General features: G+C 36.8%; 1 protein-coding gene across 8 annotated transcripts in view; it reads right to left on the bottom strand.

Moving 5' to 3' along the window:
* The window catches only part of NAV2 (neuron navigator 2), a 436581-nt gene that overhangs the window by 255319 nt on the left and 166033 nt on the right, over positions 1-15229 (bottom strand). For 7 of the 8 annotated variants that reach the window (XM_074230361.1, XM_074230362.1, XM_074230365.1 and 4 more), the window contains 2 exons: positions 10777-11047; positions 7465-7533 (listed from right to left, as the gene is read on the bottom strand). In XM_074230361.1, coding sequence (XP_074086462.1) covers positions 7465-7533; positions 10777-11047 — 340 coding nt within the window. The remainder of the gene's footprint in view (positions 1-7464; positions 7534-10776; positions 11048-15229) is intronic. The other variant, XM_074230364.1, reaches the window with a different exon arrangement.

Below are 15229 nucleotides of genomic sequence, written 5' to 3'. Positions count from 1 at the left end.
AATAAATGGTTTTTTATTGATTTTCTGATTGCATATGTAATCTCTCAGCCAGAAGCCCTATGAAGTAGATACAGCAAGTGATAGTAATGTTATTTTTCAGTTCAGAAAACTTAAGATTCTGAGAAATCAAATAACTTGCTCTTGGTCACCCAGCTAGTGTCAGAGGCAAGATTGAAAACCAGGTCATACTAAGTTTAAATCGAGAGTTCTTTGCACTGTAGTATATAACCCATCTAAGCCAACATTTAGGTCTGGGAATTTCATGGGCTGGTTGTTTCCAATAATTAGAGATCTGCAGAGTTGAGTTTATATGCCGCAGACAACCCAGCCGTCTTTCATTAGATCAAGTGATAACGCTGAACACTCAACTTTCAAAGCATGTAACCATCTCTTTCCATGTAAATTGTGGAGCAACAGGCAATGATGACTACAGTCGGAAAGCATTATGTGTATACAAATACATGTGCAGGCCACCCTCTTTAAACCTTTCCTTGCTGGCAGAGCAAGAAAGATGGCTATAGAGAAAATAGAGAACATGAGCTGGTGTGAGGCCATAAAGTTTATATTGCTAAAACTCTTAAGCAATTCTATGATGAGTAAATGAGGGAAGGAGGAAACAGCTCTTTTCTAAAAAGTGGCAACAAAAATTTAAGACCATCTATTCCTACACAGTGTTGAGTATTTGTTCCAATTTTGTTTCTCTTAGGGAAGTCAATTGCTGTCATAAAGGCCAATTCCAAGGATGGCACAAAGCAGTAAAGGCGAATGGGGAGGAGATTTTTCAGGGGTGTAATCATTTCAGTGTACCTGGAGGAGGCAATAGCATAATTAGCAAAGTTCTGTTGCTGACCTCTCTCAGTTGAGGAAATGAATCTCAGAATCATACTATCTCCTGTTACACAGTGGTCTAAATCCTTGATTCAGAAAATTCACAATTGCTTTTAATAATAATAATAATAATAATAATAATAATAATAATAATAAACATTTGTCTAGTGCTTACTATATGCCAGTATATGAAAAAGGATTTATACATATGTATACAATATTACATATTACCATCACAATAATTCTACCAGATAGCTACTTTAAATATCCTCATTTTACAGATGAGGAAACTGAGGCAGGTTGTTAATTGACTTAGGGTCACACAGTTACTAAGTGGTGTCTGAAGCCAGGTATTCTTGACTCTAGACCCACTTCTCTTTCCATTGTACCATGGAACCGAATCAGATCCCTACCCCCCATTGGAGGATCCCTGATGCTGGTTATTTTAAGCTATATTTAATGTCTTCAATTTAAAGGGGAGTAAGATTCCAAAAATACAAACCAATGGAAATACATGGAATTTGGGCACTTGACATATTCAACCTCTTTAGCAATTTGGGTAGTAGGTCTTTATGACTGACTAAGTGGCTTGAAGGCTTACTCCAGAATGTTGTTCCTAGAATGGCAAATAACAGTAAGAAACATGTTCAGACCATCCCAAATATCCTTGTCAAGGGAAAGGACCAGAGAGTTCAGAGAGATAAAAAGGAGAAAAGAATTCTTCTTATTACAGGCCTGTGGTAATGCATTGCTTATTATCATGAGCAGATAAACAAACCTCTGATAAGACTGGGACATAGGGGGCAGGCACTGATAGAGCTAGAGAGTCATATGTCTACACATATGTCTACAGGCATGGGTTTTATAGGAATTCAACTATACTGAGTTTGAAGTTCAAAATACCTGAGTTCAAATCTTAACTTTGATCCTGGTCAATTCACTGAACTTCTCTGAGACTCAGTTTTCTCTTTTGTAAAATGGGAATAAAATTGATTCCATCACTTACACGATAGGGTGAGGACCCAATGGGGTAAGTGAGCTTTACCAATATTATTCACATTATTATCATCATCATCTTTATCCTGGCTGGCATTGTCACAGCTGGGCAAGATCTGTTCAGGTAACAATGGACAGGATGAAGCTTGAGATGGGAGAAATGACAAGCAAGGATTGCCACAAGTGATAAGCAGGCCAGCCTCCAATCATGGAAGGTTAGAAGAGGGTTAGGAAGATCCAGGTCAAGGAATCTGAGATTAGCAATATCACTGGCAAACAATAAGCTTCAGCAAAACTAGAGATAGCATCAAGAATCAGTCCACAAGAGAAGCTACCTTCCATAGAGATTGTATTCTTGAGGGGGTATCATATTCCTGAGAAGAATCCAGGTAACCAAAACTCATTGGTGGAGTCTATGCAGGATTATAAACTAGTATTTATTTTGTTTATAGACTATATTTACTTATATGTATACATGTTTTCCTTGAAAGAATGAATGTAAGCTTCTTGAGGGCAAGGACAGCTTTTTTACCTTTGATCTCTACTTCCACAAAGAGTTGTCCAAAACAAATGCTAATAAATTAGTTGCAGATTGATTAAAGTAAACCTTAGTCCCCTGAGCAATTCCCCTTATCACATACTTGCTGATCTCCAAAGGCAACATTCCATTTACCATTTCCAGACCTTTGAACAAACTATTCCACATGAATACAGTATACTCCATTTTCACTCTTCTTTTTGGTTTCCTTAAAGGCTTAGTTCAAGTGACCTTTCATTTTTGCTAACCACTATCACTTTGGCCCTTTGTAGCTAAACTCTTAAAAAAGATCATCTACAATAGAAACCTCTCACTCTCTTCTGAATTCCTTAAAATCCATCTTATAACCCTATTACTCATCTGAAACTGCTTTCTGCAAAGTTACTAATGATCTCTTAGTTGACAAATTCTTTTTTCTTTTTTTTTTATTTCTTTGAGGCAGTGGGGTTAAGTGACTTGCCCAAGGCCACACACAGCTAGGTAATTTTTCAGTGTCTGAGGCTGGATATGAACTCAGGTCCTTCTGACTCCAGGGCTGGTGCTCTATCCACTGTGCCACCTGGCTGCCCCCTAAGTTGACAAATTCAGTGATCTTTTCTTAGTCCTCATTTCCCTTGATTTCTCTGCAGCCTGTAGCCTTGCTTCTCTCTCTTGGTTCATCTTCCTGTCTCCACTCCTCAATCTCCTTTGCAGAATTCTCCTGCAGATCACACCCTTTAACCTTAGGTATCCTTCACAGTTCTGCCTTGGACCCTCTTCTCTTCTCCCTCTGTACTACTTCACCTGTTGATCTTGTCAACACACATGGATTTAATTACTATCTTGATGCTGATGAGTTTCAGATCTACTTATCCTGCCTCAAACTCTCAGCTGACTTACAATCTCGCATTTCCAATTACCTTTCACACATCTCAAACTGACCAAAACTAAACTCATTGTCTTTCCCCCTTAATTCTAACCCCTACTACCTTCCCTGTTATTGTAGAGGGCAACCCTATCCTCCCAGTTCCTCAGTCTCACAACCTAGGACTCATTCTGGATACCTCACTATCTGTCATTTGTCATATCAAAGCTCTTACCTCTTGATTTAACCTTTGCAACATCTCTCATCTCTCCTGACACTGTCATCACTCTGGTGTAGGCCCTCATTACCTCAGAACTTGACTATTGCAATAGCCAATTGGTGGATCTCCCTGTCTCAAGTCTCTTTCCCCTCCAATACATTCTCTATTCAGGCACTAAAATAATTTTCCTAAAGCGCAGGTCCAATTGTGCTACTTCTTTGCCTTCTCCCTTGCTCCCAATAAACTCTAGAAGTCCTCTATTGCCTCCAGGAGCAAATATAAAATGCTCTGTTTGGTATCCAAAACCTTTCATTACCTAACTCCTTTCATATTTTCCATCCTTCTTACATCTTATTTCCCTGACACAAACTCTCCATTCCAATGGGCCTTCTCTTTGTTCCTTCAACAAGACACTTCCATCTCTGGAAATTTTCTCTGGCTGTGCCTGGACTGCTACCCCTCCTCTGCTGCATCTATTGACTATCCTGGATTCCTTTAGGTCGCAACAAAAATCCTATCTTCTATGAGAAAGCCTCAACCCCTCTTGAGTCCGGTGCCTTCCTCTGTTAATTATCTCCTGTTTAGCCTGCTGCATGCTATCTTCCCCATTAGATGATAAGCTATAGAGGCTAGGGACTGTCTTTGACCTCCTTTTGTGTTTAATAAATGTTTATTGATTGACTGGTTGAATACAAAGATAAGTAGGAATATGTAGAATTTATGAATAGAAGAAATCATAGAAGTCCAACCCAGTTACTTTAATTTGAAAATGAGAATTGAAGCCCAAAGTGATTCAGTCATTTGTCTAAGGTCCCATAGGTCACATAATAGAACTAAGGTTATTTAGCCAGTGTTCTTTCTACTACATGTGCTTGTCATGGCATCACATGTGATGTCATAGTCCTCTTTAAAAACAAAGGACAAACATCATTACATTAAGAATAGAAAATAAAGAACATAATTATTTAACCTTAAGGATGGGGAAAGCAAAAGTTGAAAGACAAAAGACTATGGGTCCTACCCAGATATTACCTCTTCCCCCCAGATGTACACTTGTGTCTTCATAGCTCCCTCACAAAGTCTAGTTCACCAAACCTGGAGTGAGTTCTTATCAACTACAGATATCCAAGCCTATTCAGGCTAGTTCCTCAGTTCTTTCTAGGTATCAATATAGGCAGAAGAGTAGGGCCTCGGAATCAGGGATTTAGAACAAAACATGTCTTCTACCTGAGACAATCTCTTAGAAGTTCTGAAGAGGGTAAGATCTTAAAACCAAGCAGAAAAGAAACTCCTTGAGTCATATAGCCTGGTTCATGCTTCACCAATGTAAAGGTGTATAGGTTGTTTGTTGAAGAAGACGATGACATCAGGAAGGTGAAGCCATACAAGGGACTTGGATTTGGGTCAGGGGGTCCTGTGAAATGTCACCAACTCCCCTGCATGGCTTCACCTCTCCTCAGAAGCCATCTGGATCAGTGGTCAGATATGGATCAAGATGACTGGGGATGGCAGTGGGACACCTTAGCTTTTTAAAAGACTTTTTTAAAACTTTTGAAAATCTTTCCCAGTTATAGTTTGACTGAGATAAATAGCATTTTCAATGAAAAATTTCAATGAAAACGTTGAGACCAGAATCAGATCACTGTCACTAGGGGTGTACGCATGCTGGTTCTTATAACCTATACTAACTGCTTTCAACCTGAGGGTAGGTCTCAAATTATGTGATCAAATCTCAACTGTTGGATTTAATGTGCTTTCCCCATTTGCACTGGCTTGGTTCTAGTATTGCTAACTGCTAGTCCTGCTGACTTAATTCCATGGTAGGCACAATTTTCACCAAGTGTATGGAGGTATTCACTACCTGTCTAATACCTGGACATAAATTCAGGGAGTGATTTCCCTGTGGTCAGATCCGATTTTTTCTTTGGTTCTAGAAACAATTAACTCTTGCCATCCTCAAGCACTGCTCTGACACATTTCAAAGAGGATATTCTTCTTTCTTGGTGCACTTCTGCCAAGCCCTTGATTGGGAGCAATTACTCCCCATGCTGGAGTACCTTGCCCTCTTGTGACTGCCACAATACCAGAAGAGGTGCCACTAAAGCAGCAGCTACTACAAACAACTGTCCTTTAACTGGGAAAGGGAAGCAAGTCAAAGGGAAATAAATAAATTAGATGTCACTCGTAGTAGGAGGTATGTCTGGACATTCTTAAAAGAAACCTGACTTATAAGGATCTGTCTGTATTACTAAGTAAAGACTTACGTAATGACTAGGAACATATATGGCCATTTTAAAGCCCACCTGTGGCTTTTTCACTTAAATGTAAGGGAAATGACTTAACAGAGAAGGAAAGAAAGATCATCTGGTAAAAGTTACAATTGATTTCTTCAATCTGCACTGAGTGGAGAAAAGATTGTAAAACTATTACTCATTGCATGCAAGCTGCAGACGCTACTGATTTCTCCCTTGCCCAACATGCTTGTAAGAAGAAAGTTTTTTCTCTCACTACTACTTCAAAGGTTAAGGGTTGGAATATCCCAGCACTGGAAGGACAGCAGCTTGTATGCATATGCTTGGAAAATTGTAGGAGGTCCAGCAAAGAAGTCCTTTCTCTAAATATCATTCCATTTTAAATTCCATGTTACCACCATATTCCCCTTTTGGCACACAGGATTATATTGTTGATCCTATCTATTTTTTTCCTTAAGATGCTCATGGGAAATTTGTATTCTACAGGGCTTGGTACAACAGATCAGTTCATGAAAAAAGGGATGCATGGAGGGTTCATTCAAGATACTTGAATACTATTAGATCTGAGAATATACCAACATTTCAAGGAAAGGTATATTCTTTCTGTCTTTGCTTTTGTCAAGAGGAGTAACAACCATCTGTGGCATGGTTGTGCCCAGGAAGGCTCCATTCAGAAAGCTGGTTTGTTTCCCTCTTGGTTGGGCACCATTGCACAGGAATGCTCTGATCCATTTTCAGGACATTTACTATCCATTCATATTATACCATAGGGTTCCCTGACTATCAATGTGTGAGTACCTCCTCTACCTCTGGAATACCCAGAATCAATTATTCAAATGTAATGAAGTCTATTAAAGCAGTCAATTCTGGTCAAAAAAGCCTCCCACTTGCACCCCAAATAATCTGGACTATCACTTGGATTCCAAATTGGTTTTATTAAAACAAAAACAACAACAAAAATAACAACCTGAACCTTTGATGGCACTCTGGGCTAAAATGGGAATTAAAAAAAAATAAACTCAAATCATAAAGAAAAATTCATTTGTTAAATTGTCATCAGATATTTGGAGTAAAAGTTTATCAATAGGAGGGCAAAGTTCATGAGATAATCAAACAAATAGAGAAAACCAGCTCAAATCAAGAAGTTTTAGTAATGATTAGAATGGTATTCCCAAGTCCTGTGAGGAAACCCTTCCAGATCATATTGTTCAAGTCAAACCGGGCATCTAGGATAAAGCAGGCAGCTGAGGCAATTATTGATCTGCAAGGAGATTAGATATTCTTGGCTCTGGTGCATCAGTGTGCCAAAAGAAGATATGTATCTGCATTAAGGTTTTTCTCATTTTACCTACTAGATTTATATTTCAGGTCTTTACTGCCCCAGAGAAAATGTTGTTAAATATTTCAACCACAGAAAACAAAAGTGTCAGATACCAGAACTGAGCAAGGTGGGGAGCCAAGTGGGGAGGGGGGGATTCACAACATTAGAAGCCAAATTAAAATAAACATAACCAAAGCAACACACACACACACACACACACACACACACACACACACACACACACACACAGCACCCAGAGAACCTCTTTTCAATACCAACTATGCCTACGGTGTCAATTTTAGCAGTTCTGATCCTGGGTAATCAGGATCACCATCTTTTTTCTTAACCTGAATTCCAAACATGCAATTGGGGGCAGGGGGGAGATCCAAAAGGAAACTAGGCAAAAGCAGAAGGTAAAGGCGGTCAGGTTAAACCATGCTTTGCGGAACAGGAAGAAACTCTAACCTAGAGGTTTTTTTCTGACCCAGAGTGAACCGGATGAGTTTGCTTTGAGATGGGTCCCTGGATGATGCACTGCACAACAGGGAAAGAGAAAAAAAGTAGAAGAGATAAGTGAGTAGAAAGAAGATATGTTACTCAAAAAAAGCATAACTTATAGGACATTGGGATTTCTAATTTTAGATCTATACTTAAGTGATTCATAGATTTAGAGGTAAAAGGGACTGTACTTGTAAAGGAGACTATTCTCTTACAGATGATAAAGCAGAGGACCAGAAAAGTAAACTATCTTGCTCAAGTTCAAACCATTAACAAACAAGATACAAGATTTAAACCCAAACCCTCTGATTCCAAATCCATTGCTCGCTCCACCATGCTTCTTTATTACTAACCAAGTCACTGGAATCTTCATCTATCTGATCCATTTCCATTGAATTGATATAAAATTATCCAAGATACTATTAGTAACAGTAATTGCTTTACATACAATTTCCTGGTGTATCTTATTTTTCCTTACCTAAACATACAGACACACATACACATTCATAGGTGTATTAAAAGTATTTGTATTATTGAATTAATTACTCATTAATATTTGCGTTAGGAGCCTGAAGACAAATACAACTGTCAAACTATGTTTGGAAAACATAGATATTTAGATGTCTCTTTCAGGACTTCAACAGAGTATTTCAAATTAATGAATAAAAAGTTTGCTACCAAACAAGTGTTTATAAAAATAATAAGCTTCCACAGTTGTTCTTCATTTTTGCTCTCATTTAGTCATTTGAATGGACAATTTTTTGGTTTGTGTTTTTGGCTTGTGGTATCTGCGATGGCATCAACACAGAAAACTCCTGGTGGGGAAATTCCATCTATCAATACATGCAGGCACCTTCTTTGCAACTTGTAATTTTAGAGAAGTGCCTGAGATGGTTTAAAAGATTTGCTTGGGGGAAGACAACTAGTATTTGTCACAGATGGAACTAGAACCCAGGAGTTCTTGACTTGGAGACTGAAACTCATTTTGGTACTGCTTGTTGTTTCTAAACAAAAATTTATTATCTACCAAACTGTTGAAGGGTTGAGATATACTGTCAACCAGACTTGTTTGTCAAGAAATAGTGAAGAATGTTTGCTTCTCTGTGATGAAAATTATCTAAGCCTAATTAAAAAGATAAACTTAAAATAACTTGAACTTAGTCTTTCTGCTTTTAAAATAATCTAAAATGATATTTTTAGCCTTTCCCAGACATAAGGGGTAAGGGATTGCTAACAACTGGGAAAAAACTAACAAACTTGAGAAACTGTGAATATTTCTATATCCAACTATCTGATTATGTGCAGATATAGTCAAGGAAGAGAAATAACCCCCTGGGAAATTTATCCTTCTGTTATGAACCCTAAAACCCCCAAACCTCATGATGTCATAATCTAATTTATGAAAAGGCATATGGCTTGAAAAAGAAAAGAAAATGAGAAACCACTACAAAAGCACAGATGTCTGGTGCATGGATCATGAGAGAAATTGGAATATGGCAACTTCTCACTTAAAATGCTTAAGTGTGAAATAGCATATTGAAGATCCAGTTGTGCTATTCTGGTGGCTCTTCATAAAGTTTCCCTTTCTTTCTCTTCCTTTGTACAATGCATTGGAAAAGCTGGAAACTTATTTAATGTATTATCCTCCAAGAGGTATCTGAGAATGAGTATATAAATAATTGCAAAGCAAGATTCAAATAATCCCATAGATGATATATTCTTAACTATGAAATTGTAAAATAAACTAAGATGTTTGAGAACATGGCCCCTACTTTTAGATTATAGTCAGAGGAGAAAGTCAATGTCAACAGTCTTTCATTGCTCCCATCTTCAGAAAAACAATATAGGATGAAAAATTCATGGCTCTTATTCATATGACAACTCTGTATAAATTGTTTTAGATTCCAACTAAGCAAGAAGGAATCTTTCTCTTCCTAGTAGGAGTATCAGATTACCTACAGCTAATATATATTATATATATATATATATGTAAATAAAATATGTGTGCCATATATATATACACATGTTTATATATATTTAAATGTATGTCACATATATACTTGTGACTATATACTTTTATTTACAATTATTTATTATATATTATAACATAGCCATTGTTTGAATATTTTGTTCATGTCTGACTCTTCTTGATTCCTTTTGGGGCTTTCTTGGCAAGGATACCAGAAAAGTTTGCCATTTTTTTCAGCTCATTTTACAGATGAGTAACTGAGGCAAAAAAGATTAAGTGACTTGCTCAGACTCAGGCAGATAATAAATATCTGAGGTCAGATTTGAATTCACAAAGGTGAATCTTTCTGACTCTAAGTCCAATGTTCTCTCTACTGTGTGACATAGCTACTCATTATATTATATATTATTTAGATATAGATAATATATACTAATAATTTATATAATATAATTATATACATATTATATATATATAGTTATATGCCATATGGGTTTATATTTGCATATACAATATGTATACATATAATATATGTATATATAATCAATACAGAATAAAAACTAGTAATAATAGCAATAGAATTTCATAAAATATTTTACAGACATGCCTTATTGATCCTCACAAAAAGAAAGAAGTTATAACATAAAGACAGGGGTCATGTGGTTTAGGAAAGAGCACTGGATTTGGCCTCAGAAATATCTAGATTGAAATCCTGACTCTGCCACTAACTCCCCATGCAACTTCATGTAAACAACTTCACCCCCCCCATCCTCTGTTTCCTCCTCCCTTAAAGGAAGGGATTGGATAGCTCTGAATCTGAACAGATCTGGGGACAGGATGTCCAGGTATTATCATCCCCATTCCACAAACGAATAAAATGAAGTAAAAAAAAAGTCAAGTCTTTAAGTGTCAGAGACAGGATTCCAATTCAGAATTTCTACTTCTAAACTCTAAAGTTCTACCTCAACTGTTTTCCCAAAGGAAAGTTTTTATTTCCATCTACCATTAACCATTATAATACTCCAATATATGTAAAAGAGAAATGTAAGAGGTCTCTGAAGTCTTTTATTTTGCATGCTAGTGTAAAATTAATTATCAAATAATTAATTTGATAATTGATTAATTAGTTGAACCGGCTAATTAATTCTGGCTTCTGGCCACCAGGTCATAGAAGACTGGATTGTTCCATCTATAGCATGGAAGTCAGGAGCAGGAGCTGCTATCGTTGAAGATCCTTAGAGGTGAAATACATTCCTTGATAGAAAGATGCTCAGTATTTAAGAGAATTGTACTTAAATAAAAAGATGCCCCACCTGGATTGCATTTCTGGCTGTGCTTTTGACTGCTGATGTGTAGTTGGTGGATGTGGCTGACTCTGGGATTGGGGGGTAGCTGGCACCTGTTGCTGAGGCTGAGGTGCCCCGACCTGAGCCTGGTAAGGAGATGTGGTCAGCTGGGACACCACTGCAGCAGGGGCTGGCTGAGATGAGTGATGCTGTTTCTGGGGCTGCTGTTGTTGTTGCTTGTATCTGGATAGGCTGAAAAAAAGGCCTAAAATAGCCTTTAGGTTTCCATTCCGGATTTCTGAAAGATAAAAAAAAAAAAAAAACTTGTCAAAAGGGCATCTTTTTCTGGGGCCCCAATCCTCTCCCCTAGCCTGGTTAGTGATGGACCCTTTCAGCCTGGAATGGAATTCCTCAAGGATAAGGTAGACTTCCTGAAAATTTAATTGGTATCATAGTTGCTTAAAATTGAGCTTTAACCACAAAGAAATTATTTTTTTCACCCACCCCCCTTTGTAACGGATACATTAGACAAAAAAAGGCAAGTTGCAACCTGGAGTTGGCTGATTTACCAGACAGTTCCCGGTACCCAGGCAACAAAAACTTAGCCATCACAAAGCACGATCACACTTGTGAGATAAATAAGGCATAATGAGGGTAATGTCTACAACCACCAAGCCAACTTATTCTTTCTTATGTGGATCTCCATGTTTTGAGGGCTATTGTTGCTTCCTCTCCCCCTCTCCACACATCCTCCTCCCCAGGAAGCAGCCCTGGCATGTGACCCTAGACCTCTCAGTGTCCTGCCCACCCTAAGTTACAAGGAAGGTGCCTCCATTGGTAGAGGGAAATCCTCCTGTGGGCATTCATTGCCCTAGGCAACTCCCCAAGACCATAAGGTACAGGGAAGGTGCCAGCCTCCATTGGTAGAGGGAAATTACTTCTTGAGATTTCTCTACCAGGGTAAAATCACAAGAAAGAGGAGAAGATATGAATGATCCAAATACTTCCAATTACTCTTTTTTTCCAATTTCTTTTATATTTTTATTTAAAGTTTTGAGTTTCAAATTCTATCCCTTCCTTCTTCCTATCTCCTCTCTCCCTGAGATGATGGGTAATCAATCAAGTATAGGTTAGACATGTGCAATTATGTAAAATACTTCTATAATAGTCATTTTGAACAATAAGATTTAAAAGAAATAAAAATGAAAGAAAAGTGAAAAATAGCATGTTTCAGTCTGTATTCAATCAATAGCAGCTCTTCCTCTGTTGGCAGATAATATATTTCATCATTGGTCCTTTGAGATTGTCTTGGATCATTGTACTGCTGAAAACAGCTAATTCATTCAGTTCTTCATGTAACAATATTGCTGCTTCTGTGAACAGCATTCTCCTGGCTTTGTTCACTTTACTATGCATCAGTTCATTTAAGACTTTCCAGGTTTTTCTGAAATCATTCTTCTTGTCAAATCTTACAGCACAATGATACTCCACTGCAATCATATATTGCAGCCTAGTCATTCCTCAATTGATGGGTATCCTTTTGATTTCTAGTATCTACTACCACAAAAAAATTGCTGTAAATATTTTTTTTTGCTTTTCTTTTGTTTTGTTTTTTGCAAGGCAGTGGGGTTAAGTGACTTGCCCAAGGTCACACAGTTGGGTAATTTTTAAGTGTCTGAGGCTGGATTTGAACTCAGGTGCTCCTGACTCCAGGGCCAGTGCTTTATCCACTGAACCACCCAGCTGCTCCTGCTGTAAATATTTTTGTACAAAAGTGTCTTTTTTTTGGATTTTTTGGAACATAGACCTAGCAGTGATATTGCTGGATCAAAGAGTATGCATAGTTTTATAGTTTTTTGGACATAGTTCTAAATTCCTCTCCAGAATGGTTGGATCAATAAACAAATCTACTAACAGTGCATTAATTTGCCAGTTTTCCCACATCTCCTCCAACATCTAGCTTTTTCCTTTTTTATCATATTAGCTACTCTGATAGGTATGAAGTAGAATCTCAGAATTATTTTAATTTGCATTTCTCTGACAAATAGTGATATAGAGCATTATTCATATGAATATAGAAAGCTTTAATTTCTTTGTCTGAAAACTGACTGTTCATATCTTCTGATCCATTAGTGAATAACTTATATTATTATAAATTTTATTCAGCTTTCTATATATTTGAAAATTAGGTCTTTATCTGAGATACTTATTACAAATTTTCCCCCCAGCTTTCTGCTTTCCTCATAATTTTGTTTGTATTGGTTTTGTTTGTGCAAAAACTTTTTAATGTTATAAAATCATTTTATAAATTAATTTATAAAATCAAAATAATTCTCTCTATATCTTCTTTGATCCTAAATTCTTTTTTTAGTTTTTTAATTTATTTTTATTAAAGATATTATTTGAGTTTTACAATTTCCCCCCAATCTTACTTCCCCCCCACCACGGAAAGCAATCTGTCAGTCTTTACTTTGTTTCCATGTTGTACCTTGATCCAAATTGGGTGTGATGAGAGAGAAATCATATCCTTAAAGAAGAGAGAAGAAGTCTAAGAGGTAACAAGATCAGACAATAAGATATTTGTTTTTTTCTAAATTAAAGGGAATAGTCCTTGAACTTTGTTCAAACTCCACATCTCCTTATCTGGATACAGATGGCATTCTCCTTTGCAGACAGCCCAAAATTGTTCCTGATTTTTGCACTGATGGAATGAGCGAGTCCTTCAAGGTTGATCATTGTCCCCATGTTGCTGTTAGGGTGTACAGTGTTTTTCTGGTTCTGCTCATCTCACTCAGCATCAGTTCATGCAAATCCCTCCAGGCTTCCCTGAAATCTCATCCCTCCTGGTTTCTAATAGAGCAATAGTGTTCCATGACATACATATACCCCAGTTTGCTAAGCCATGCCCCAACTAAAGGACATTTACTTGATTTCCAGTTTTTTGCCAGCACAAACAGGGCTGCTATAAATATTTTTGTACAAGTAATGTTTTTACCCTTTTTCATCATCTCTTCAGGATATAGACCCAGTCAAAGGGTATGCACATTTTTGTTTCCCTTTGGGCATAGTTCCAAATAGCTCTCCAGAAGGGTTGGATGAGTTCACAGATCCACCAAGAGTGTAATAGTGTCCCAGATTTCCCACAAGCCTTCCAACAATGATCATTATCCTTTCTGGTCATATTGGCCAATCTGAGAGGTGTGGGATGGTACCTCAGAGAAGCTTTAATTTGCATTTCTCTAATAATTAATGATTTAGAGCATTTTTTCATATGGATATGGATTGCTTTGATCTCCTCATATGTAAATTGCCTTTGCACATGGGGAATGGCTTTTTATTTTAAAAATATGACTCAGTTCTCTGTATATTTTAGAAATGAGTCCTTTGTCAGAATCATTAGTTGTAAAGATTGTTTCCCAATTTACTACATTTCTTTTGATCTTGGTTACATTGGTTTTATCTGTGCAAAAGCTTTTTAATTTAATGTAATCGAAATCATCTAATTGGCTTTTGGTGATGTTCTCCAACTCTTCCTTAGTCATAAACTGCTCCCCTTTCTATAGATCTGACAGGTAAACTAGTCCTTGATCTTAATTTGCTTATAGTATTGTTTTTTATGTCTAAGTCCTGTAACCATTTGGATCTTATGTTGGTAAAGGTGTTAGGTGTTGGTCTAATCTAAATTTCTTCCATACTAACTTCCCATTATCCCGAGCAGTTTTTATCACAGAGGAAGTTTTTATCCCAATGGCTGGACTCTTTGGGTTTATTGATCCTAAATTCTTTTCTCATCCATAAATCTGACATTTAAATTATTCCATGCTATTTTAATTTGCTCATATATGGTATCATCCTTTATATGTGACTCATGTACCCATTTTGATCTTATCTTGGTATATGGTGTGAGATGTTGTCTATACATACATAGATTGTCATACTGTTTTCCAGTTTTTCCAGATTTTTTTTGTCAAATAATGAGCTTTTTCCAAACTCTTGGATCTTTAGGTTTATTATATCCTAGATTATTATGGTCATTTATTATAATGTTATTTGCACTTTATCTATTCCACTGATTCATCACTCTATTTCTTAGGTAATAATAGACTATGGCTTGGCTAGGCCACCTTCCTTTCACTTTTTCTCTTAATTCCATTGATATGCTTTATCTGTTGCTCTTCCAGATGATTGTTATTGTTTTTTTCTAGCTCTATAAAATAATTTTTGATAGTTTGATTGGTATGGCACTGAATAAATAGATTATTTTAGGTACAATTGTCATTTTTATTATATTGACTTGGCCTACTCATGAACAATTAATATTTTATCAAATCTTTAGATCTGATGTTATTTATGTGAAGAGGGTTTTATAATTTTGGGAGTTGTCTTGACAGGTTAATTTTACATTGTCTAAAGTTATTTTAAATGAAATTTCTCTTTCTATCTCTTTGCCAGGCCTTTGTTGGTAACATATAAAAGAGTT

The sequence above is a fragment of the Macrotis lagotis genome, chromosome 3 (assembly GCF_037893015.1).
Source record: "Macrotis lagotis isolate mMagLag1 chromosome 3, bilby.v1.9.chrom.fasta, whole genome shotgun sequence".
In the NCBI taxonomy this organism is placed as follows: domain Eukaryota; kingdom Metazoa; phylum Chordata; class Mammalia; order Peramelemorphia; family Peramelidae; genus Macrotis; species Macrotis lagotis.
Note: the sequence above shows the minus strand (reverse complement) of the source record. Positions and strands in the feature narration are given on the sequence as shown.